A 21290-nucleotide genomic window follows, 5' to 3' on the forward strand; every position below is an offset into this window, starting at 1 on the left:
TATTATCCACTTTTTTAAGGTGTTGAGCTTTTTTGGCCTTTGAAAAGTTTTATGGTGGCTTGATGGTGTAAGGACAAAGAAGTTGAGCAAAGTTTTTTTTCTTCCATGTTTTGAGTAGGTGGAAATTGAAAAATTGAAGAAACCAACTCCTTCAGGTCAGAATTGTGATTTATCAATAAATCTAAAAGAAATTCAGCTCAGTGAATTATCAAAAACCTGACACATCATCACAGAGAAAACTTTTTTTGACATTTTTTGTGCTAGAATTAAATAAAGTCACACAATGAATTAAAAATCAACAATATTGCATTTTTTGAAGTTGTTGTAATCTTAACATCATGTAACAACACAATCTTTCTGGAATATTCCTTTTCATGGATTTCATGAATATTTTCTATAAAGCCGATCACAGAAATAAAGATGCCTAGAAATACAACAATTACCCTTTAAAACTTTTGTTATTAAGGTTTTTAACAAAACAAAACAAAACAGCAACAAAAAAGTAAAAGACCTGAAATATTTGTAAAACAGCTTTATCACTTGATTTCTTTACATTATTTTTGGCACCCTTAATTCAATACAATATCTGGGCTTTAGACTGATAAAAACGATTGCGGAGGAGGGGGTTTCATATGTAGATGTATAAGTCTCTGATGCTCACCTAGATGCTGATTGAAGAGAAAATAAGAGACTTCTAACTGAATGAGAGAAAGGAAAATCTAACACTATTGCAAAGATAAAAAGATTTTCTTCAAATATCTCCCCCAAACCTAATATTTTATAAAGAAGAAAAGATTTTTTTCAAAACCCTCCCCCCCTCTCCAGCCCTGAGCATAGTGACTAGAGTTGAACAGTACCGGTAAATGGGACAGCCCTGCACCTGGTTACTCTAAAACAGATATTAACCTTAATAATACCTTGATTATTTAACATTACAACTATCAATTCCTCCATAACATTTACCAAATATAAAGGTTAAACCTTAAATAGAGAGTAAGTATTTGCTAAATATCATAAAACATTATCAAAAAAAAAAAAAAGAGAAACTAGAATATAATACTGTTTTCACCACTCAGAAGACTTTGCAAAACACAATGCACCAGTCTGATCTCTCTATCCTATTGTTACTACAAACATTTTCTTCTTTAGTTCCATAGATGGTTCTGGACTCTTGGTAATGAGGATGAACATGAACTGCTTCATGGTTTCCTCCATCAGGTAGGTCTTATGTGGGTCGACTTCAAATTCTGGTGGATCACCATCCTTCATGAGGCTCTTGTAACTGTTATATTAAACGAAGGAATAACATTTTCAAAAATTCAAGTATAATTTCTGTCACAAAATTTCTTTTCAAGTAATTTTATCGATCTTGAAATACATCAAAATACATTGAACATTACATATATGTAAAGCACTCACTAAGGACAAAATGTTTTATTTATATTCATAAAGCAAAAAAAGAAAAAAAAATTAAAAACCCAAAGACTTATGAAAGTGGTAAAAGATAATTTTGAAATCGAAAAAAAATATGCCACACACCAATAAGTATTGGTGCTAGTGGCTTTACATGTGCAAGTAACTCACTTGTCAATGGTTAAGATACTTTGGTCCATGATCTTATCCATAAGTCCCTTTTGTATTTCTTCAAATCTTGTAACCACAGTATCAAACATGTCCACTTCATTCATATCCACAACTAAGGCTTTGGCAAACCTAAGTAATGAATTCAAATATAGACTGTAATGCATAAAAATGTAAATTTAAAACAGGGAAGATTTCGAAACAATACTTGACATTTTGCTACTGGCATAATATTTCTTACACAGACTGACAATATTTCACATCATTTTTTCATCATTGAACACCAACCTTTTATGTATTTATTAATAGTGTTTTTACAGTGCAGCAGTGGTTTTAAACAGCTTTGATGATGTGCCCCCTTTCCCAATTGTGTAAAAATCTTCTGCCATAATACTTAATAAGTTATATGAAAAATATATTTTGGAGAACCGCCATCCCTTTTGCCCATGTATGCTACATGCAACAGCAGCACCATGTTTTAATACACATAATTAAAATATCAGCCTGGAGATTTGGACAAAAATGTATTTACTTCAGTGCTCCTAGCAGGGCCATTCTGATTCTGTCTGGTTCCATTTCACTGGGGTTAAAGGCATCAATGTAGTTGACATGCCGGTACTTGAGAAAGGTCCCTGAGATTCCTGATGGATCAACTAGAAGAGGCCATCTGGAAAAAAATGAACAAATTACAATACCTACTAGAATTGTACTTATACAGTATGTGTATATTCATAGAGCAAACCATTATGTAGAAAGTGAAAGGGTTTCAAGCAATTTTTTATAAAAACTGTTTCACTTACGCATTTTGTGTTACAGAAATAAAAACATAAAAAGTAAAAAGGTGTGGGAAGCTCTGAAACAAGTAGATATGAATTTCTGTATGGAGACTTATTTGTCTCTTATTTTTGTCTCACAATATGCTTATTACTTACTTTCCAGATGCTCGGACTTTATTATTTTCCTCTGCAAATAGAACTCCAGCCAATTCTTTTATGTTTATGTTTATACCTGCTGGCGGGGCTTCTGCCACTTTTTCTATAATTGAAATTAAAAAATGGTAAAATAAAGCAAACATGATGTCATATAGCAGTATCCATATGATATAGCTATCATGCATACTGTACTTGGCAATTTCATCATGTGTGTATTTAAATTTAAATTTAAATTTGATTTAATATTTTTTAAATTTAAGTTAAAACTTGCAGATCTGGGAGATCAAAAACGGGCAAGGGTGTGGGAGGGGTTTTGATATTTTTGCCACTCGATCTCCCTCATCCCCTGCTGCTGAGAATATCTGAAGAAACAAATTGTACAATTTAGGGCATTAAGCTGTAATTCTGTGGGCTTCAAACTATATACTGGTATGTTCTTTCTCCCCATTTGGAAGAATGTGGTTTGTAAAAATAATTTTACTAACCTGGTTCTTTCTTAGCTTCAGGTTTTGTTTCAGTAGCTTTTGGAGCTGGTTTAGCAGTGGGTTTTGTTGTCGTTTTTGCCCCTGCTGGTTTAGCACCAGGTTTAGCACCTGATACTGCAGTTTTAGCAGCTGGCTTTGCCGCTGGCTTCTTAGCTACCGGTTTTGGGGGCATCCTTGGGTCTGTGTGCCTGATTTACGAGTTTAAAAATTTGACGGTAACTTTGCATACAAATATTCATATATTAGAATAGTTATTTACAAATAAATGAAATTAACAAAGACAAGACGTACAGTAAGTGCATGGCCGTTGTTTATGACCGAAGCTTAGACGTCCTTGAAATTGAATGTCTCATATCACTTTAATGAAACATCTCACCCTTTAAATTTAGTCTCTAAACTACAGCATAATAATGTTACTTACAAAATAAAACGGTTAAAATCAGGACGACAGCTCGAGCCGCTGAATGCGCTGTAATCGGTTGTTGTAGCAACGGTGCAGAACTGGGTCATTTACTGGATCGGTTTTAAAACTAGGTCACCTACCAGGGGGTATTGGGTGTCCAGATTGCTCAATATCGTTTTGCAAACATAGGTTCTTATTCTGGGCCTTGTTATTGAACACCAAATGGTTCAATTTACCATGTTTGAGATATGATATCATTATTATTGATCTCGATAATTCAAAGAAAAATCTGATTTGTTGACTACATAAACACGTTACATAACCTTTCGTTATTCTTACGTAATTCTCACTCATAAATATACATGCATGACACATGCACCTCAGCAGTTTTGACTTCGTTTAAAGGTGCACAATGAGCAATTCAATTTCAGTGGTAATTGCAACACTTTCCCATTAGTCATTAAGATATAAAATATTTGAGTTAATTATATATAAGTTCATTCGTGTTGTAATGAAGGATTAATAAATTAAGAGAAAATATTTTAAAAAAATTTAATTAGAGAAAAAAATTAATCATTGTAAAAAACAGCTGTTAGGGAAAAACCATGGTCAAGCTTAAAGTTCATTATATATTTATTGTCTCAAAATGGCAACATAATAAAGACAAATTATTATAAATGATATTGTTATAGAGGGTTATTTAAAGTTTATTTATCAAAGTTTATTCACAGCAGAAGATTTCAATTGTTTTAAAAATAATCATCTGAAAATATGCTGAAAGCTTTTATACCGTAGTACAGTATGTATCAAAAAACAGTATTTTCATTTGGACGGATCAACTGCATCACAAAAGAACTGTTGCAACATCAAGAGCCAAGTAATACTGTATATCTAAATGTATCTTTAATGCTAGTACAATCAATTCACCACTGTCTTTTAGCAAACAGGAAACAATATTGCTTAATTTCTACAAAAAAAAGTTGGAAGTATACAAATCTTTTCAAATGTTCTGTAACCACCAATAAATTTAAGCCACCTTTCAGGTAAACATTAAAGAAACTAAAAACATTTTTGAACTTTGAGTTTAAAAGAAATACACTGACAAAGTTATGTAAATATAAAAAAATAACACTAAAAAGAATAAAAAAAGAACATTTATGAGCAGTTCTTACTGCAGATACATACCTCTTTAAGTCAGAAATTTCAAAATTACAATCTATATTCTTTTTAAAGTAAACAAGTTAAAAAGGACAAATGTATCTTAAACTGACAACAAATGTCTCTACTACATATCAATAAGCAAATTAATATAAATTCATTGCAAATGAATTCAAACTACAATTATTACAAAACTAGCTTTCAATCCCCCTTATATGATGGTAATTTTCTATCAGCTGTCTGTGTTAATATGCATACAGAATATTCAAGTTTTAGGCATTTATGTTTTTACTTGGACCCGACATACACGTATCAAATGTTTTTACTATAAAAAAAAGAATCATTCTTCAGTTGCACAACTGTATATTAGTGTACTTGTACTTCTATGAATCAAGTTCCCAATCAATATATCTTTAGATCTTTTCTTCAAGAAACAGAAACTTTATAATTTTTTTGCATCTGTAAACATTGTATGGTTAAACTTGAGAGTTATGTTTGCTAACTGAGAAATTTCCAAGGAATTTGTGATACATTTATTGTTTGTTGATGCCCCCCCCCCCAAAAAAAGATAATAATAATAAAATAAAAAAAAATAATAATAATAATAAAATTTTAAAAAATTCAGACATTGCTGTATTAGGGACCATTCCCACAGATATTTGGGTTGATCTATCTCCCTGGGGAGGCTCACTAAATTGCTATCAAACTAACCAGCTCAAATGTCTGTTAAACTGTTAGGGGGTAATTATCTTTAACCCTAGCTGATTCGGTAGTCGTGACAGACATTTAAGCCTCTTGAGCTGATAGCAATTTAGCGGGAACCCCCAGGGAGTTAGGTCAATCCAGATGGATCGATCTAAGTATGAGAACCCAGTCTTAGACTTACAGGTTAAGATTTTGATCTTTTGTTAAGAGAGGGATGCTTAAGCCATGTACAAACTTTGTTAACCTGGGACAACTTTCCGTACAAAGGACACAAACTACAGTAGTCTACAAATATAGGGTCGATAGAAAGAACTTGTTTTTATTTAAAAAAAAATATGATGTTTAACTGGCAAAGCAGTTAAATTTGAAGGTCAGGTGCATTACATTACCTCAAAATTAGGATTGGCCATATTCATAAACCATCTTATAAATTTTGTCTGGCCTTATTAAAATCTTATTTTTCACAAAAAATGAGTCAACAATTCTGCACGTATCACATGGTATTGATGTGTATTCTTATTGCATATGTTCTCTCTAAGAGTTCAGCTGGTGGAAGAGGGTTCTTTGTAATAATCACAAACTTGAAGTTCTGCACTCTATTTTCTATAAATTTATTCTTGTCATATTCTTGGGGATCACCCTTCCTCAGCAGGCATGTGTATCTACAACAGAGAATATACGGTTTTGTCATTACACATATATATGGTAAATTAAGGTTGAACTGGTCCACGACTGCATGTATGAAATATTCAGTAATGTTACCCTATTGTAATGAAATTTAATGTAATGTTTATTTTTCAAAGTAAGTATTTACTATTAGCTACAAAATGTAAAGGTACCCAGTGACAAACTATACTATCCCAATGAAATTTGGCACTTTCTGAACTTACGCCTCATCCTTCAGTAGACTTTTGTCCATGATCATATTCATCAGGCCTTTGTGTACTTCATCAAATCTGTCAGATACAGTATCAAACATATCTACCTCCATCATGTCCAGGACAAGAGACTTCCCGTACCTTTATGTAATAAGGTTGAGACTGTTAAGAATAGAATTACATTTATTTAATCATGATGATATAACTAAACAAAAATGAAACTCTACAGACCACAATTCGCCACCTTTGTTCATGTGACACTAATTTTGCTATTGACAAATATAAATAGAAATTGTTTTTTTTTTTCAGGACAGGGAAATCTTTCTTACCTGACTGAACCAAGAACTGCTAGCCTGACTTTTTCAGGTTCCATCTGTGCAGGATTCAAGGCATTCAAGTAGTTGGTGTCCCTGTACCTCAGGAAGGTCGCCGCCTGAGATGAGGGGTCAATCAACAAAGGCCACCTGCAAGCCATTCATAAAGACAAGCAATAACTTCAGATCCAATACTCCAGAAAACAGTAAAAAAGTTTTTTTTAATGATATTGCAACCTAAAGTGTATTAATGTTTCTGTCTCCGCATTAGAATTAGGATCAGTATTTGGATATTTTTCATAGAAAATGTATATCTTCGCTGTCATACTAGAGTCCATATGCAAATATTGTTTGATAATCCTCTTTTGATAAAAAGCAGCAAAGCTAATGTTTCTCTTCAACTTTTACCCGAAGTGAAATAAAACTTATTGTATTGTATTGTATTATATTCAAATAAACAGTTTGTGTTTGTGTGAAGCAAATGTGTCCACTTACTTGCCAGATTCTTTGATTTTATTGCCTACATCCCTGAGGAGCACATCGTCTAACTCCTTGATGTTCACCTTTATGCCAGGCAAATCCTCTTCTGCCATCCCCTCTGAAATATTGAACATTGGATTAAAGATGCTAATATTCATATCAAATATGACTTTTTATAGCAATTCACAAATTGTCATTGCTAACACAATTTTATTATCTCCCAATTTAAAAAAGGAGCAGTCATTTTAATGCCTAAATCTCATCTAATTTTAAACTGAAATATGCTCTCACTCTCCATTACCAAAATAAGTCATACTCATAAATACAATGACTTTGTAATTTAAATAAAATGGATAAAATAAACAACTAGCAAGTTTTGATGTTCAATTTTCCCTCTTCAAAATCAAAGTCAACAGGTAGGTAAAATCTAAGTCATACCTTTTTCTTTCTCTCTTAACTTCAGTTTTAGTTGAGCTAATTTCTCTCTAGCTTTTTCACAGTTGATTTTTGCAACCTCCACATCTGCTTCAGAATCATGGATCATCTATAGCACAATTTTAAAAAAAATCTGTCTTCAAAACTTGCTGTCATGATAAGTTTGGAACAAGAATCCATGATGGAATTTTATCTGTGTCAGTGAACAAAATTGATAAATTTATTGTATTAAAAAAGGGTACTTTAAAAAATTTTTTTTTTCTTCAAAAAGTAATTATCTACCCACAGAATTTTTATAAATATACCAGTTTAGTTAAAGTATAAAATAAATGAAAAACTGTAAACTGTCATCCCACCTGTAAAGTAATATCTGTCTTTGCAAATCCTTCAGTAACAGCTTTGTCATGCTCTGTGATCCTTTTGTTCATTTCACAATATTCTTTATTAAGCTAGATAAAAGAAACAGAATTTCTCATTCAATTCACAGAGCTATTAAATCACAACCATTTGATTCATCACCTCTCTTTGGGTTATGCATGCATTAATACTATGCTTTTTCACCATTTTTCACAGATAATACCACATAAGTGAGTACACCTCCATAAAACATCTAATATCAATTTCAAGACAAACTAAAAAAATTTGGGAAACTATTTTGTAAATCAGTAACTTTTCAACTCACAGTTTTTTGTGCAATATCATATTCTTTCTGGGCCTCTTTAATTTGTTCTTCAATTCTGGAAAAAAACATCCATATCATTTTCAGTAAATAAAGTGGGAGGTAGTCAATAACTAATACATGCAATAACAGTAAAAAAAGGAAACAAATTCCAAAACCACAACCTGCCATCGTCATTACTTTTAGTGGTATGGTAATTGAAAAAAAAAAAAAAAGAGAACAGTTACAAAAATACATGTATCAAATATCAAAAAGTAATTTTAATTAAACTTTTACTTATTTTGCTGGCAATTTTTTTTTTTACGTTTCAAAAGTCCAATACTCTGTTAAAAAAAAAAAAAAAAATACTTGGATGTCTCTGCTGCCTTTCTCTGTCTCTCTATTTCAGCTCTCTTCTCCTTTTCAGTCTCCAGTTTAACAAGGATGTTTTCTGTCTGAGAGATATCCCAGGATCCCAGCAACTCAACTATTGGTGCTATAGATGCAATCTGAGAAATATATACTACGATAAACATACTGACACCTAATGTCCCACCTGACTGCACACTATAATTATCACTACTAAACTACATTTAATTGTGTTACAAAACATTATCCACATAACTTATGGACATCAGCATATTAAGATTTTTTTCACACAGAATAATGATTTACTGCAATACATGCACCACAACCAGAAAGATACCAACAAGTCACGATTTTTGTATTCTACACTATAGAAAAATAGATCATTAAAGTACAAATTAGATCTCACCGATTCAGGTGTTGAGCCATCATTAGCATAAAGTCTGGGGTCAGCTCCATGTTGTAGTAATACCTATTTTTAAATAAGAAAAAAATGTTAGTTTATCACTGTTCTTTCTTTCCCATTTTCAAACATAAAATAATATTTTTTATCTAAAAGAGAAGCAAATGGAAAAGTATGGCAAATGAAAAATTCATATAATTATTAAAATTGAATTTTTAATTAATCCTATTGCAACCAGAATTTATATTACAACAAATCACTTATACTCTTGTACACAACACACATATACATTCAATTCAAATGCTTCTAACATAATGGATTTGAAAAGTAATTTTTTAAGGATTTGAAACTGATCCGGTCACCTCACAGGCCTCTAAATGCCCTGCAAAAGCAGCTCTGTAGAGTGGTGTCCTGTCAAACTGACCCCTGGAATTGACGTCTGCTCCACGTTCTAGCAACAGCTTGATGGTGTCCACATTGCCACCACCTTAATTTAGAAAATATTGCTGTTCAAATGTAGCACAAGCACAATAGATAAGTTGTAGCTGAATAATTAGGAATCTAAGCTGTTTTCCATTATATTTTCCTCTATTTCAATATAAAATCAAATTTTACTTTAAAAACAGTATAATGTCATAAAATAGCCTTCTTGGATAAAGAATAAAGTTTCTATTTTTCTAAAACATTCTTCATGTAATTCTTTTCATTAGAGTTTTTATTTTCTGAATACAGCAGTGCAACAGTAAAATTATCACCAAAATTTTTGGAAAACTTACTTGCTGCCTCTGACAATGGAGTGTTATTATTGGCATCTTCACATTCAACGATGGCTAACTCATGCTTCTGTCGCAACCCACGTCCAATTACATCATTTCCAATCCCATTCTTGTTGTCTAAATCGGCAACCTGAGACAAAATATTAATAGAATAAAATTATTCTGATATATGACTGCCATTTGAAAATTATTCTACTGAAAATGAATTTAAGCTATTATGCTTCATAAAATACTACTGATAATTTATTTCTTTACAAGAAAAGAATATTTTTGATAATTTTTATTTGAGATACAAATAAATAAATTCTGGAAAATATATACTAAAGGAAGCAAAATGTTTGATAATCATCAAAGAAACCACCTAAATAGAATATTTTGGATTTCTTTTGTTTAATATTTAATCAAACTGAACCATTTACTTATATGACACATTGACTCACTTCCTTCAACACAGTAAGAACTTCATCTTTGTCACCCTCAAAAGCAGCTTCCAACATTCGTTTAATTCTTTTTCTTTCTTCTGCTTTTCTTCTCCTTTCTTCCTCTTGTTGCTGCCTCTCTTTTTCATACTGCTCTTGTTCCATTTTCACCATTTTAACAAAGGCCTATTGCAAACGAAGGGCAATACACTTTATGCAGATGCCCAAAATTTACAGCAAACATGGCAGTTGACAGAAACATTCATTTAATAATTAAAATTCAAATAAGACGTGATAATAACAATTTTTTTTTACTAAGCTCACCTCTTTCTCCAGTTTTTCCATGAGTTCTTCATAATCTTTTTTTTCCTGTTTTTTCTTCTGTAACACTTTTTTAGCAAGGTACTGGCGTATCTTGGTTTGAATTTTACGTGCAGCATCATCCTCCTTAGTCCAGACTTTCTTCTTTGGGGCTTCTGCGGCTGCACCCTTAGTTGTGGCATTGGCTGCCTTCCCTTTGGCAGGCGGAGCACCTTTCTTTGCTGACAAATTAAATTTATAAATAAATTAATAAATAAAGAAGATCCGTGTTCTTGTCTATTTATATTTGCATGCTAACTGTTGCTTGAACCTCAACTGTAACATATTCTATATATACTGGACAAACAATTAACAGATTCAGGGGGTTATCAATCTATTGCCAAAATTTATGTACTGTAGACTCCACGAAGAACCAAATGGAGCATCTTTTTTATATCTTACTGCAAAATTTGTAGTATCTACAGATACTTGTCACAGTTAATGAAGAGACATGAAAAGACATGAAAAGACAATAAACTAACCCCCCCCCCCCTCAACTCGGGGTATTCTTAGTACATGTACCCCTTTCAAAGTTTAAATTTCCCTCCAAAACTGTTCTGATATAATTTTTGTTCTATAACTAAGACAATAAGAAACTTGAAGTTAAACATCACTGCAGATATGTCTATGTGAATGAAATTACATCATAAAGCTATGAGATAACATTTGATAATAACATCATATAGTTCTACTTTCAGTTTTGCTGTGGTAGCTACATTTACATGTACAGTGTACAGGTATGCAAGGCATGTGATCTCATAAGTTTCTAGTCAGTCACTTTACCCACCTGGGGCAGCTTTACCAGCAGCAGGCTTTGCACCAGCCCCACTCTTTGCTGCTGGTTTCACTGCTGCCTTGGGTGCAGGCTTTTTTACTGGTGCTTTTGGAGGCATTTCCAACAACTGATAAAAGTCCCCAGTACCCTCTTACTCTTAGTGCTAGGGACTCTTTATAGTACCGCAGACGAAGATCTGACTACGAAACATTGGCTGGTGCAAGAATAAGAAGCAAAGCATAAAACTATTATGTATGGAATTAAGAAAAGTAAAAAGAAAAACAAGTCTTTAAAATAATACGATAAAAAAATTATGTCTCAAATAAATTGTGGTACATTTCCTGATGTGACTCCGCAGAAAATTTGTCATTTTTCACCTATTAGCTGAGATTTCATTGGACAGCGAAGTAGGTCACAGAGAGGCACACATTTCCCGCCATATAAGACTTTCATACTTAACGTCAATAATGTGGAATAACCAAGGTGGTGAGTACTGTTTTATGCTGATCAGACCAAACATTTAGTCCTACTTGATACCCCTTAAATATATAAGGGTGATGGAAACACCCTTCTTGTTCAATTCTCACCACCGTTGTTAACGTTTTGGCGATCGCAAGTTGCGACAAGTTTCAACCTGAGTGTATCAGTCGTGATTAATATCATTATAATAACAATGAAATGTAACGTGATTATTAACGAGTGGCATTAGCAAATATTACATTCAATCTATCATTAGATAAAAACAGACATGAGCTTTTCTTGCGGAATCATGATATTCCGCTTTTTTACATGACCCCAGAGCAATTAAACCCCCAATAATTTACGTAAGATGTTTGGTTCCACAATAAATGTTCAGAGTTTTTTTTCTTAAACCTGGGCTCGTGTCTGTAAAAAGAAAAAAAAAAAACACCTGTTTTGTCAAGATGAACCTCATAAAAACGTATTTGTTTAGGTTTCAGTAACTATGATCAGGCTGGAGGGTTCGATTCTCCTGGAGGCTTCAGCTCCCCACAACAGTCCTCACAGCAGTCCAGGGTAGGTATGCATGAGGGGTCATGTCAATACTCCCCCGCACCGATACTACCCCACACCAATAATCCCAGTTAGTAAATTTTTGTGTATTACGCGCATTGATACGACCCCACACCGATAGATCCCTGCATCAATACATCCCAAGTAAAATTACCAAATGTAGGCACACCGTTACTCCCCCACACCGATACTCCCCCACATCATTGCTTCCCTACATCGCTACTGCGGGGGAGTATCAGTGAGGGGGAGCATTGGTGCGGGGGAGTATCGGTGTGGGGACGTATAAGGATGTAACCATGTACGAGACATGATAACACAATGTGAAACTGGTAAAGTGAAATGTTTATTGAGAATGTCTAATGTTTCAATTGTTTCCAGTTTAACTTTTAATCATGTCAGTTATTATCAGCAAGTTGTGAAATTTGGGGAATAATCCTCCATATCATGTGCAGATTTATGCCACAAAAGGAAATATTTCACCAAATATTTAAAATTAAATAAAACTTGTAATTAATTACACAGAGGGAACTATATATGGTTGATTTTGATGTTACTTTTTGTGTCTTTTTAAATATAATAATCATATTAATTTGGAATGACTTTATAATTTTAAATGAGTGATAGGAGAGAGTTGAGAAAAATACTTTTAATGCTGGTTATCTGGAATTGAATGGCTTATAAAGGAAGCGTGTTGGAGTGTATCATTTGGTGTTTACATATTTGATAGATTATAAATGCATACTATATACAGCAATGGCATGCTTCTGAAATAGAAGCACTTAATCAGTAAAACCTCTACATGTTAGATGTGTATCCTGTATGTGTATGTGGTGAATCCTTTTTGCATTATTATTGTACCACCAGCGTTAGCGCTGGCGGTACACATGGTTTCGGTCTCGTCCGGATCGTTCCGCCGGCTCCGCCGGACGGCTACCGTTACCGCTTCTCCTCCTAGACGGTAAGGCCCCCCATACCCATCTCATGGATTTAGGTCACCTATAATCTCAACTCGTTCCACGTAAAATTTGGGCTTTGTCGGTATTGGGGTCTGGGTGTGGCACTCATTGCAATGCACCCTTGTCCAAAAATGGCAAAATTAAATGCTAATTATCTACCCTACGGAAGGAGTTACGGGAAAAATTTCTACAGACGGCTTTCCAAAAGTCATATGTGTAGATTTCAAATATACCCTCGGATTTGACCTTTGACCTTTACTTCAAGGTCAAATGGGCCAAAATTTTCAAAAAAATGAAATTTTTTACGAAAAAAAAATTTTTTGCCCTGTTATTCAGACACCACACAGACTTAACCAATAATATTATTGGAAAGTGTTACCCTTCAGGTCATCTTTCATCTCCGTGAATTTGGGGTCAATCGGTGCATTTTCACAGGAGTAGCGGCCATAAGATACCGAAACTGAAAACTGTCTCTAATTCGGGAACCGTTAATGCTAGAGACCCATTCTTTTTTGCATTTTGTAGAGCATGTAAAGCCCAACACTGGAGGTGGTCTCGGTTTTTTTGTATTCCATACGGTTTTCGAGTTACGCTGTATCAAAAAGTACATATTGGTGGTGAAAGGAAAATGTACGGAAGCCCACTGGTGCCATATGTAGAAAAAAAAATTATCTCGAAATTTCGAGATACTATTTTGAAATTTGAACAAAAAAATTTACCACCAGCGTTAGCGCTGGCGGTACACATGGTTTCGGTCCCGTCCGGTCCGTTCCGCCGGCTCCGCCGCCATGTTACCGTTACCGCTTCTCCTCCTAGACGGTAAGGGCCCCCGTACCCATCTCATGGATTTAGGTCACCTATAATCTCAACTCGTTCCACGTAAAATTTGGGCTTTGTCGGTATTGGGGTCTGGGTGTGGCACTCATTGCAATGCACCCTTGTCTAAAAATGGCAAAATTAAATGCTAATTATCTACCCTACAGAAGGAGTTACGGGAAAAATTTCTATAGACGGCTTTCCAAAAGTCATATGTGTAGATTTCAAATATACCCTCGGATTTGACCTTTGACCTTTACTTCAAGGTCAAATGGGTCAAAATTTTCAAAAAAATGAAATTTTTTATGAAAAAAAAATTTTTTGCCCTGTTATTCAGACGCCACACAGACTTAACCAATAATATTATTGGAAAGTGTTACCCTTCAGGTCATCTTTCATCTCCGTGAATTTGGGGTCAATCGGTGCATTTTCACAGGAGTAGCGGCCATAAGATACCGAAACTGAAAACTGTCTCTAATTCGGGAACCGTTAATGCTAGAGACCCATTCTTTTTCATTCATTTTGTAGAGCATGTAAAGCCCAACACTGGAGGTGGTCTCGTTTTTTTTGTATTCCATACGGTTTTCGAGTTACGCTGTATCAGAAAGTACATATTGGTGGTGAAAGGAAAATGTACGGAAGCCGACTGGTGCCATATGTAGAAAAAAAAATTATCTCGAAATTTCGAGATACTATTTTGAAATTTGAACAAAAAAAATTTTTATCTCGAAATTTCGAGATAGCATTTTGAAATTTGAACAAAAAAAAAATTATCTCGAAATTTCGAGATAGCATTTTGATATTTGAGCAAAAAAATTTATCTCGAAATTTCGAGATAGTATTTTGAAATTTGAACAAAAAAAATGCTATCTCGAAATTTCGAGATAATTTTTTTTTTCAACATATGACACCAGTCGGCTTCCGTAAAAATGTGCAGTACGGTAATGGATAATAAATTTTGAACTCCGGAAAAATAAAACATAATGCTTGGCAAAGCAGACAACTTGTGGTCAAAAATGACATTATTTTATCAAATTTAAACTTCTGCAACTTCAGAGAACCTCCCATTTCAAGAACTTTGACCAAAATGACCTTTTCTTTATTTTAATTAATTTTTTCTGTAGGAAATTTATGGCACATTATGGTAACTCCAAAATTATAACATTTAGTCCCTTATATCTCCAAAACTGGCAGAGATAGGTCCATAGTTACTATTGAAGTTGAATAGGAAGTCATATACTGGCAATCTTACTGTGACCTTGACATTGACCTTTGACCTACTTTTCACCATGAACTGAACTTTGCAAATTTTGCTTCCCTTTTATCTCCAAAACTGGCAGAGATAGGTCCATAGTTACTATTGAAGTTGAATAGGAAGTCATATACTGGCAATCTTACTGTGACCTTGAAATTGACCTTTGACCTACTTATCACCATGAACTGAACTTTGCAAATTTTGCTTCCCTTTTATCTCCAAAACTGGCAGAGATAGGTCCATAGTTACTATTGAACTTGAATAGGAAGTCATATACTGGCAATTTTACTGTGACCTTGAAATTGACCTTTGACCTACTTTTCACCTTGAACTGAACTTTGCAAAATTTGCTTCCCTTTTATCTCCAAAACTGGCAGAGATAGGTCCATAGTTACTATTGAACTTGCATAGGAAGTCATATACTGGCAATTTTACTGTGACCTTGAAATTGACCTTTGACCTTCTTTTCACCATGAACTGAACTTTGCAAATTTTGCTTCCCTTTTATCTCCAAAACTGGCAGAGATAGGTCCATAGTTACTATTGAAGTTGAATAGGAAGTCATATACTGGCAATCTAAATGTGACCTTGAAATTGACCTTTGACCTACTTTTCACCATGAACTGAACTTTGCAAATTTTGCTTCCCTTTTATCTCCAAAACTGGCAGAGATAGGTCCATAGTTACTATTGAAGTTGAATAGGAAGTCATATACTGGCAATCTTACTGTGACCTTGAAATTGACCTTTGACCTACTTTTCACCATGAACTGAACTTTGCAAATTTTGCTTCCCTTTTATCTCCAAAACTGGCAGAGATAGGTCCATAGTTACTATTGAAGTTGGATAGGAAGTCATATACTGGCAATTTACTGTGACCTTGAAATTGACCTTTGACCTACCTTACAATGAACTTAACTTTGATTGCACCATTTTTAGTTATATATATTTTTTGCATATTTTGAAAATTCTTGTTGATTGCATTTTTACAGCTTGTCAAGCACAAGACTGGTGGCTGCACCCCTTATTTTGTGTATGTGGGGGTCTATACGAATGCGCTTGCTCCAGCTGGTGGTACAATATTCGGAGGCGGTATCGCCTCTCTGATCCTCTAGTTTTTTCTGTACACAAACTTGTATTTTTTCAGGCTCGTACTAGAACCCAAAACATTGTTCCAGTGACAGTAGCTATGGTCCACCAGTGTCAACACGCAGATGAAAAATTCTTCATTGATGGCATAGAAATAGCACAGGTAAAGTAACAAAATAAAGTAGGGAACTCTGTCTTTAGATTTGTTACAATACATATTAATTAGATCAGTTTATTGAAATTTTTCTGAGAACTAGATGTGAATGACATTTGATGCACAAAAGTGCATGAACATGGCATGAAGACAACAAATTCCAAATCAAAAGGTACAACATGATTAAATATCAGCACCACACTAGTAACATAACATTTTTTCAGTATTGAATAATTATTCTTCATTTATTCAACATGTATTTGATGAAAAATTATTAACATGGCTAAAACAGAAATGACAGGGGTCCCAGAGAGAATGGAGATTATTATCCATTTCAGATTTACAAATGAGATAGGAATGTATGGATGCTAAACATATTTTTCAGATATATGGGTTCTTTGAGGTGCTGAGTGCAGGTTTTTTTCTTCACTGGGTTGTTTTCAAAGCTGACAGTTGAACTTTTAATGAAGTGTGTTTTTTAAATATTTTTAGGTAACAATAGTTGGATTGGTCAGGTCAGTGCAACAGGGCAGTAACAGAATGGACTACACAATTGATGACTTAACGGGTCCTCCCATGGACGTCAGGCAGTTTGTTGACATTGATGTAAGTTAGTTGGTTTTTAAATACAGATGGAAGTCTTTCAGGTTTATCTGGAGATAGATATACTTCAGTATTGTAGTTATGCCCCCAGGACCCCCATACAGAGCTGTCCATAGAAAAATTTCCTAGAGGACTCAATAGTAGACCTATTGGATGCCCTATAGAATTCAAATAGAACGGGATATGTGCCAACTTCCTAAAGAACACCAGAAGACCTATAGAATTTAGGGCCAATTTCCTAAAGGACACTATGGGACCATATCGAATTTTGGGTCTATAGGAAATTTCCCCTAAGGGATGCAATTCATCAGTGCTTGCATTTTGAGGATTTTTTAAAAGGTCTGCTTTTTCTTCTCATGTAGTTAATTGGTAGAAGCATATTATCTTGAAAGAACCTTTTTCTTCAACACACTGTAGTACATCACAGTTGGAAAGATTGATGGATGTTTTTTATGTTAATGCCTTTATGAAAGACTACCATTGTCTGGTTGGATTCTGTCTTAAAGAACTGGCTAAACTAAATAACTTTTTCAACAGGAAGCTAATTCAGAAGAGGCAGAGAGGATACGATCTGTACGAGAAAATACCTATGTGAGGTTATTCGGTCATATCCGTGCTTTCCAAGGCAAGAAAAATGTGGTTGCTTTCAGGATCCAACCAGTAACGGATATGAATGAGTTAACGACACACATTCTAGAGGTCATGCAAGCCCACATGGCATCCAAAATGCAAATGGAAGCAGGTGTAAGTGAAATTTTATGTATTGCTCTTATTGTGTAAGTGGGAGTGTTTTTTTTTTTTTTTTTTTTTTTGGGGGGGGGGGGAGATACTTTTTTAAAATTAAAATGTCGAGCATTATAAGGCAAGGTAAGACAAGTGGAGTGATATAATGTTTCCCATATTTTATTTCTGCACGACCCCCCTGTGTTTTAGGATAATATCCCAAAAAGTGTTTGTAAAAATAATAAAAAAATAATCAATTTGTCTGTTACTGGTCATGATAAGTGGAATATTGCTTATCTTTACAGGATGCTCCTGCTAAGACTGTGGTAGCTGATAACACATACTCTGGTGCCCAGGGCAGCATTCCAGCCAATGGACTCACACCAATACAAGCACAGGTAAAATTGACAGCTTCCTATCTTGTCTCTGTGAAGATAAAAGGTCTTACATAATTAACCAGTACCTACAAAGTGGGCCGATTCAGTAGATGTCTGACTCCTCATGCTCTGACATGTGTTTCAGTGGGTCATCATTTTTCACAGGTCAGTGTCCAATGACCTAGAGAGAAAGAGGTTATTGCTTAGATATGCCTGAAGTTGAACTGCTTATGCTCAGTGAATACTTTACCTTGAATTGTCCTTACTGAATAGTTTTGGATGTAGAGTTGAAAAAAATCTTAACACAACCATTTCTGGGGTAGCGCTAACACTTGCCAATTTAGCCAAATGCTAAAACTGACTTAAATTGGCTAAACAAAATAGGCTTGGTTTGATTTGGTTTTAGTCAAATTTAAACCGTTTTGCAAAAATAGTAATGAAAAAGTAGTGATTTGGCTAAGTGAAAAAATTGCTAGCACTACCCCAGCATTTACACTCATCTAACACAATTTTGGGGTTAATTAATTCAACAACACAGGTTTTGGAAGAAAAAGTGTTTAAATCTTGGTTGTTTCAAACAACTCAAGTCCCATATTTGTTGTTGCAAATGTTACTTGCCAATTTATTTTCTAGTCAGAGGAGATATTGTTATTGTCAGGTAGAAGCATGTGGAAGCTTTCTCTTTTTTCATAACAACCTATTGTTCAGTGTCAAATTCCAGCTTCAAAGTCTTGTTATAATGTACATAATTGTTTACTCATGACCGCAAAGGTAATTTATTATAATTTTCTACTCTTAAGGTTAAGAGTGGCAAATAAATATTTGTTGACATTAAAATTGTTATGTGCATATTTCAAAAAAAAAAAAAAAAAAAGAAAAGAAAAAAGCCTCATGAAAAGATGAACTGTGTGTTAGCTCATCAGAACCAAACAGAATGCCCCCTTGTGAGATAAAATGCAGTAACATGTGCATTCTGATTTCTGTAGTAAAAAGCTGTTAAAAAGCAAAATGTTTTTTTCCTTCAGGTAGCAAAATCATATTTAACAATTTTGGAAAAGAGCCATGTTTTAATGTTAAAGAATTTAACTTAAAATGTTGATGGCCAAATCATGTGTGCTAAAATAAGACTATATTGATAACTGGTACAGTTACAGCATTGAAAAAAAGAGGGAGTGTTTTTTGAACTAATCAAAACCAAAATTGATAGCCTTTGGCTTACTTGGATTTAGATTTAATGTAAAACTTGCAGATTTACGCATTCATAAATATAACATGTATCATAAAAATAATAGGAAGTATGGACAATATTGATTATTGTAGGACCTTTTCGCGGGCTTGTATATCATGTGTTATGTAACTTGAACTGAGATAGTTTGATTGATCATTTCCAGGTAGCACAGACAATAAGTGACTGTCAAGACGAGCAAGGTGTGAGTGTTTATGAAATAGCAAAACAACTGGAAGGTCTGACGGAGAAAGCCATCAGGTAGTTTTCATTTATTGGATAATTTTGCTGCAATAGCTCAAATCACTATGGAGCTATTTGGCTGTTGTGACTAGTCATTTAAACTATTTTTCTTTTGCTTTTAAGTTGCTGTTTTTTGTTTGTTTTGAATTACTTCACTTTGGTATTCTCTGTAGTTTACTATTTCAGTGTTGTTCCCAGTTAAGGTATGATAAATTTTTATGTATGCAGATTTTGTTTTAATACGTTTACCTGTCACATGAAAGTGTAAAGTGTCAAGAGTGATAGATTAAAAAATGTGCATAGTTTGTCAAAAAAAAAGTTAATTTTCTTTCAGGAGTGCTATCGAATTTCTAAGCAGTGAAGGGCACATCTATTCCACAATTGATGACGATCACTACAAAGCAACAGATTCCTAAGGAAATGTAATTGGGATTCTTTTTACATGAACTAATTGTTGAAGAGCAGAACGCTCACATAAGGGTGTTGGAAATTAATTCCTTGCCTTTCATTCAAGTAAAAGGTTAAAACACCATCTGTGCAGCACTCTGCAAGTGCTTTACATTTGTCAAACCACTACCCTCTACCTGGATCACAAAGAGAAAGGATTTTAGTAGATCTTCACACATATATTCTCTGGATGTTTCTCCACATGTTTATGTACCATATACTGAGAATTTTTTTGGGGAAAAAATATGGTTCTCCAGCTGGCCCCTGGTGGCAAGCATCACATCGCTGGTCTTCTTTGATCACACTGTACGAAAGACTTCTGTATTCATATTTTTTCCTATGTTGTTGAGTCATATAAGTATACCATCATGAAGGGATTAAGTACTTTTTTGAGGCCGAGTACATTTTGTGTTTAGTGTTATATACTTTTTTTTCAAAGGAAGAAAATTTAGTCTGTATTTGACAAATGGTTACTTCATAAATTAATCAAAATAACTGCAGAAATGACATTAAGTGAGAATTGTAGGAATTTGTCTTTTTACTCTAAATATATAACTGATCAGATCTTATTGTCAACTGATTCCAACTGAATACAATTCAAAGTAATCTGCACAAGTATTGCCAATAGTCCAGAAGATATATTTTTGCCAATGAAAAAATATTCAGTTCCTTTTGACATAAATTTTAGGATCTTGTCATGATAAATGCAACTTGTCATGAAATTTAATTCAGTTATAAATATCATGGCCGAATAAAGGAGACTATGAAAAAATGAAGTGTTCTATTTAAAGTATGGGAATCATCAAGATCCTTTGTGATATTATGGAGCAGTCCAGAAGTAAATATATGTTGTTAGGCTGAGGACCTGTGAAAAGTTGTTTCAGTCTGCTGGAGATGTGGCGTGAGCATACCAAAGCAGTTACCTAAATCTAGGTGATGACAGGGAGCGTTACTTTGATAGGATAAAGCTACCTACAGTACATTGAAACTGAGGGTGGTATAAATATGTATAAAGTGTCTATTTCAATATCAATGACCTTGACCAATGACTATTTTTAAAATTCAAGTAAATCACTTGGTTATGCTCTTAACCCAGAGCTGAATGCGGCCTTCCAAGAAGTACATCAGGAATGATTAATACAAATTGCAACTGCTTTTAACATATAACTTTACTTTTGAAGTAAAGGAACCATTTGCCATTTTTGACTCCTAATATTTCAGTTGAACCTATATTTTTTTTTCT

General features: G+C 34.0%; 3 protein-coding genes across 3 annotated transcripts; 1 reads left to right on the forward strand and 2 right to left on the reverse strand.

Annotated features, from left to right (window-relative positions):
* Positions 1 to 517: 517 nt before the first annotated feature.
* LOC106158426 (IQ motif and ankyrin repeat domain-containing protein 1-like) lies at positions 518 to 3607 on the reverse strand. Its single transcript, XM_013534378.3, has 6 exons — positions 3420 to 3607; positions 2999 to 3186; positions 2514 to 2616; positions 2114 to 2248; positions 1585 to 1713; positions 518 to 1282 (listed from the first exon to the last, which is right to left on the reverse strand). Exons 1-6 carry the CDS (start codon positions 3506 to 3508, stop codon positions 1114 to 1116), a joined length of 813 nt encoding a protein of 270 aa, XP_013389832.2. The 5' UTR covers positions 3509 to 3607; the 3' UTR covers positions 518 to 1113.
* Positions 3608 to 4016: 409 nt separating this feature from the next.
* LOC106158392 (IQ motif and ankyrin repeat domain-containing protein 1) lies at positions 4017 to 11332 on the reverse strand. Its single transcript, XM_013534337.2, has 14 exons — positions 11141 to 11332; positions 10318 to 10535; positions 10015 to 10179; positions 9575 to 9704; positions 9161 to 9285; positions 8805 to 8867; positions 8399 to 8538; positions 8054 to 8108; positions 7728 to 7820; positions 7375 to 7480; positions 6952 to 7054; positions 6472 to 6606; positions 6155 to 6283; positions 4017 to 5926 (listed from the first exon to the last, which is right to left on the reverse strand). The coding sequence occupies exons 1-14, from the start codon at positions 11244 to 11246 to the stop codon at positions 5758 to 5760; spliced, it is 1737 nt and encodes a 578-aa protein (XP_013389791.2). The 5' UTR covers positions 11247 to 11332; the 3' UTR covers positions 4017 to 5757.
* Positions 11333 to 11468: 136 nt separating this feature from the next.
* Positions 11469 to 20611, forward strand: LOC106163744 (replication protein A 32 kDa subunit-B). Its single transcript, XM_087008052.1, has 8 exons — positions 11469 to 11614; positions 12081 to 12163; positions 16334 to 16438; positions 16922 to 17035; positions 17570 to 17776; positions 18061 to 18153; positions 19524 to 19618; positions 19935 to 20611. The coding sequence occupies exons 1-8, from the start codon at positions 11596 to 11598 to the stop codon at positions 20014 to 20016; spliced, it is 798 nt and encodes a 265-aa protein (XP_086864178.1). The 5' UTR covers positions 11469 to 11595; the 3' UTR covers positions 20017 to 20611.
* The last annotated feature ends 679 nt before the right edge of the window (positions 20612 to 21290 follow it).

The sequence above is a fragment of the Lingula anatina genome, chromosome 1 (assembly GCF_051362555.1).
Source record: "Lingula anatina isolate TDL-2025a chromosome 1, LinAna3.0, whole genome shotgun sequence".
Classification (NCBI taxonomy): Eukaryota; Metazoa; Brachiopoda; class Lingulata; order Lingulida; family Lingulidae; genus Lingula; species Lingula anatina.

Excerpts from the sequence above, each read along its gene's own strand:
- LOC106158426 (XM_013534378.3), bottom strand. The coding sequence starts at position 3,508 with ATGACCCAGTTCTGCACCGTTGCTACAACAACCGATTACAGCGCATTC. Across the intron at positions 2,617-2,998 it reads TGAAGCTAAGAAAGAACCAG|AAAAAGTGGCAGAAGCCCCG; the intron begins GTTAGTAAAATT and ends TTTCAATTATAG. Across the intron at positions 1,714-2,113 it reads GCCCTGCTAGGAGCACTGAA|GTTTGCCAAAGCCTTAGTTG; the intron begins GTAAATACATTT and ends TTCATTACTTAG.
- LOC106158392 (XM_013534337.2), bottom strand. The coding sequence starts at position 11,246 with ATGCCTCCAAAAGCACCAGTAAAAAAGCCTGCACCCAAGGCAGCAGTG. Across the intron at positions 8,109-8,398 it reads AAGGCAGCAGAGACATCCAA|AATTGAAGAACAAATTAAAG; the intron begins GTATTTTTTTTT and ends GTTTTTTTCCAG. Across the intron at positions 7,055-7,374 it reads GTTAAGAGAGAAAGAAAAAG|AGGGGATGGCAGAAGAGGAT; the intron begins GTATGACTTAGA and ends TCAATATTTCAG.
- LOC106163744 (XM_087008052.1), top strand. Across the intron at positions 12,164-16,333 it reads AGTCCTCACAGCAGTCCAGG|GCTCGTACTAGAACCCAAAA; the intron begins GTAGGTATGCAT and ends GTATTTTTTCAG. Across the intron at positions 18,154-19,523 it reads TCACACCAATACAAGCACAG|GTAGCACAGACAATAAGTGA; the intron begins GTAAAATTGACA and ends GATCATTTCCAG.